Source organism: Chinchilla lanigera, unplaced genomic scaffold (assembly GCF_000276665.1).
Source record: "Chinchilla lanigera isolate Chin_1 unplaced genomic scaffold, ChiLan1.0 scaffold00053, whole genome shotgun sequence".
Taxonomy (NCBI): domain Eukaryota; kingdom Metazoa; phylum Chordata; class Mammalia; order Rodentia; family Chinchillidae; genus Chinchilla; species Chinchilla lanigera.
Window position 1 is genome coordinate 1,899,977 of NW_004955454.1, and position 3,242 is coordinate 1,903,218.

At 62.1% G+C, this 3,242-nt stretch overlaps 1 protein-coding gene across 6 annotated transcripts; it reads right to left on the bottom strand.

The window, feature by feature from the left end:
- Window positions 1-339: 339 nt before the first annotated feature.
- Window positions 340-2,931, bottom strand: Ly6h (lymphocyte antigen 6 complex, locus H). Of its 6 annotated transcripts, none has more exons than XM_013520067.1 (6): window positions 2,820-2,931; window positions 2,494-2,651; window positions 2,185-2,222; window positions 1,812-1,939; window positions 1,161-1,280; window positions 340-901 (listed from the first exon to the last, which is right to left on the bottom strand). In XM_013520067.1, the coding sequence occupies exons 4-6, from the start codon at window positions 1,876-1,878 to the stop codon at window positions 663-665; spliced, it is 426 nt and encodes a 141-aa protein (XP_013375521.1). In that variant the 5' UTR covers window positions 1,879-1,939; window positions 2,185-2,222; window positions 2,494-2,651; window positions 2,820-2,931; the 3' UTR covers window positions 340-662. The 6 variants fall into 6 exon arrangements, with proteins under 6 accessions (XP_013375521.1, XP_013375522.1, XP_013375518.1 ...); XM_013520068.1 differs by having other exon boundaries at window positions 2,494-2,563; window positions 2,827-2,909; XM_013520064.1 differs by lacking the exon at window positions 2,185-2,222 and having other exon boundaries at window positions 2,494-2,563; window positions 2,820-2,905.
- Window positions 2,932-3,242: the final 311 nt, after the last annotated feature.

Sequence of the window (3,242 nt, forward strand, 5' to 3'; positions counted from 1 at the left end):
GGTATGATGGAAATGCCTCATTGCCTGTCTACGCAGATATCCCTGGATGTAAGCATACAACAGTGAACACTAACTGGGTTTGTGTGCATGTGTGCCTGCTGCCATACTTGTGTGCACTTCTACCATCTGCATGTGCATCGTCCCGTTCCCCCCCCCTCAAGTCCACCCTGTGGTCCTGTCCATCCCAACTCTCACCCATGCGCCTCAACACACCCACACACCACCAGTACCTGCAGCAGGAAGAGTGTGGTCTCCATTGTCCTCCAATGTCTGCTCTCTCAGCTTCCACTCCCCACCAGGACCCAAGCCCACATCCACACCCAGGCTCAGACCCAGGGCCTCAGGACTCAGAAGTGATTTTATTTCTTGGTAAACAGATGCCCTTTGGGCCAAGCCACTGGGCGGCACCTGGCTCAGCCTCATATCCCCTTAGGGACCTGGGGGCCCCAACCCCCTGCCCTCACCCCTGGCCTCCTGCCTGGACACCCTGGAGAAGCCCAGCTGCCTGGGATGCAGTGCTGGTGGACAAGCAGTGAGGTCTCACCTCTAGGGAAGCACAGACCCCAATGCTGGGCCACTCCGCTCAGGCCTCCATCAAGCCAGGCAGGGAGGGGCAGTGTCAGGCTCAGGGACAAGCTTCAAACTCCTGCAGAGGCCAAGACTCAAGGCTCGGCCCAGAGCAAGGCAGACCCCAGGCTGAGCAGGAGCCCTGCAGCCAGGGCCCAGGTGCTGTGCCCCACCTCTGCGGCCACCCCATTACACAAGTCCTTGTCGCAGCACTCCACGTCCACTCTGAGGATCCCAGAGTTAATGAACCCCATCAGATACTCTGAGAAAAAGTGCCGCTTGATGAATTCACAGGAGAGGGCACACATCTTGTTCACAGAATGATCCTTCCTGCCTGGGGGAGAAAGGGGAATGAAGCTCCACCCAGGCCTGTGCTTCCTCCTCCCCAGTCCCCAGGCCCCTCTCGGTCCAGAACTGAGGCCCTCAACCCACCAAATCTTGGGACTGCATGGAAAAGCCACCAAGGAGCCAGGGAAGGACAAGCTGGGCAGCATTCTGCCCCTAGACCTATGCTCTTGTGGCAGACCTAGAGGCCCAGAGAAGCCCCCAAGTCTGTCTCTCAGCAACCCCCACCCATGCAGGCTCCAACTTACTGCTGCTGGGGTCAGTGATCCGGACGCTGACACACACAGTGTCTGCTGGCTGGCACCGCTTTGGGGTACACTGGCTGGAGTTGGTGGTCAGGGTACAGTCCTGACACCACAGGCCATGAGCTGGGCAGGGCATGGGATGGGGATGACCAGAGGAACTGGCCAGGCCCTGCATCCCCTCAGTCCCTACCTGCTGCAGGGATCCTGGCAGAACCATGCCCATAGGAGACAGGGGGAGCAGGCTAGGCTGACCCCTGCACTTTCCTTTGCACCTTGGGCACACCCCTAGAATGGAAGGGTTCCAAGCTTTGAAGGGCAGGCCAGGGGCTGGGGATTTAGCTCAGCGGCAAAAGCGCCTGCCTGGCAAGCGCAAGGTTGTGAGTTCGGTTCCGGTACCAGAGAAAAACCAAAAAAAAAAAAAAAGGGCAGGCCAACACTCATTTGGCATGGGTGGAGCAAGGGGCATCCACACTGGACCATGAGCCTGAGGAAAGGCAGTCATGACCTCGGGTGCTCAGAGAGACCCCCATGGCCAGACAGAGTTGGCAAGGACTGAGCTAGGGTCACAGGAGTCCGGGAGAGGCTGGACTTTATGAAACAGTGGGAGAATGGCCCCACCAGCACAAGGTCCTTTCCCCTTAACCTCCAACTCACCCGGCATGGGGCACAGCAGCAGGGTCAGTATCACCAACCCGAGAGCCCTCATGGCTGGAGGCAGCATGTTCCGAGCAAGCCTGGGGGAATCGCGGGGGTTGTGGGCAGGGGTCCTCTGGGGGGCCGGCCTGGTGGAGAGAAGTGCTGATCAGGAGACCCAGTCCTCGGCAGAGCCCAAGGATCCTCCCCTTTTCTGGCCTCTGGACACGACCTCCTCCTAAGAATTGGAAGACCGGGTCAGCCAGGAGCTGGCAGAGCCCCACCCCACCCCATCCCCCTGAGCGTCCACCATCACAGCATCCCCACCGGTTGAAAAAGGTCTGCCCTCTCCGGCGAGCTGTCAGCCCGGCTGCCCCCACCCCTCACCCAGCACCTGTGGGGGTTGGGGGATGTCTCGTCCTCCCTGGGAAGCTGTAGGTGAGTCCAGACAGGAACGGTAGGAGGAGGAGGAGGAGGAGGAGAAGGAGAAAAAGGAGGGAGAGAACTGCACCTGCTGCGGGGAGAAGGGTGCGTGCCGTATCCCCAACCCCATCCCCACCCCTACCTCCAGCCCCCATCCCCACCCCCACCCGTGGGCTGGGTGGCCGGGAACCCCGCGCCGAGTGCCCCCAGCGCGCGAGCCTCGGCGCTTGCCGCGGATGGGGCGCAGAGTGCAGGCCTTGGGGTCAAGGGGCGCACTCACATCCCTGGGGTGTCCGCACTCCGGACTCAGGCAGTGTGCGCGGCTCGGGGAGCAGTGCCCTTCGGTCTCCCTGCGGACCAAAACCCGGGCGCAGCCTCGTCTTTCGGGGAACGCAGCCGCAGACGCGGACCCCGCTCGAGGGGCGGGGCGGAGCCGAGCTGGGGCGGGGGCGAGCGAGGAGATGCCGGAGCTGGAGAGTGCCGGGGGCTCATGGCCCCGCAGGTCGCTACCCCTGGCCTCGATGCGCCCCTTGCCCGCTTGCGCGCACACCCCCTCGTGCTCGCGCTCCCGCCGCCTCCCAGCGCTCCCCTGCACACACACCCTACCTCGCACCTCCCCTTGACCGCTGTGGACAGGACCTCTACCCTCTCCGCCTTGCTGAGGTCTCCTTGGAAATTCTCTGAAGAACGTTTCCTGGGAGGAGGAGGAAGGGGTGAGCCTCACAAAGACCCAGGGAGGGAGGGCGGGAGGGAAGGGCTGGCTGCGGAGCTCCGTGCGGGTCCCTGTTCATCGATGCCCTCCCGCTTGGACTCCCGACCTTGGAACGCCTCCCTCCAGCCATCATCCTCCCTTCCGATTGTCCCAGGCAGTCCTACTCCTGAGAGCATTCCTGACTACACCTACAAGCCCCGGGGATTTCTGTCGCCAGCCACGTTCACACCTGAAGAAAACAACCCTGATGGGTCTTGGGGCTTCAGGCCAGGTGTCAGTGTCCTCTTTCACCTTCCCTGAAGTCCCTATGCCAAGTC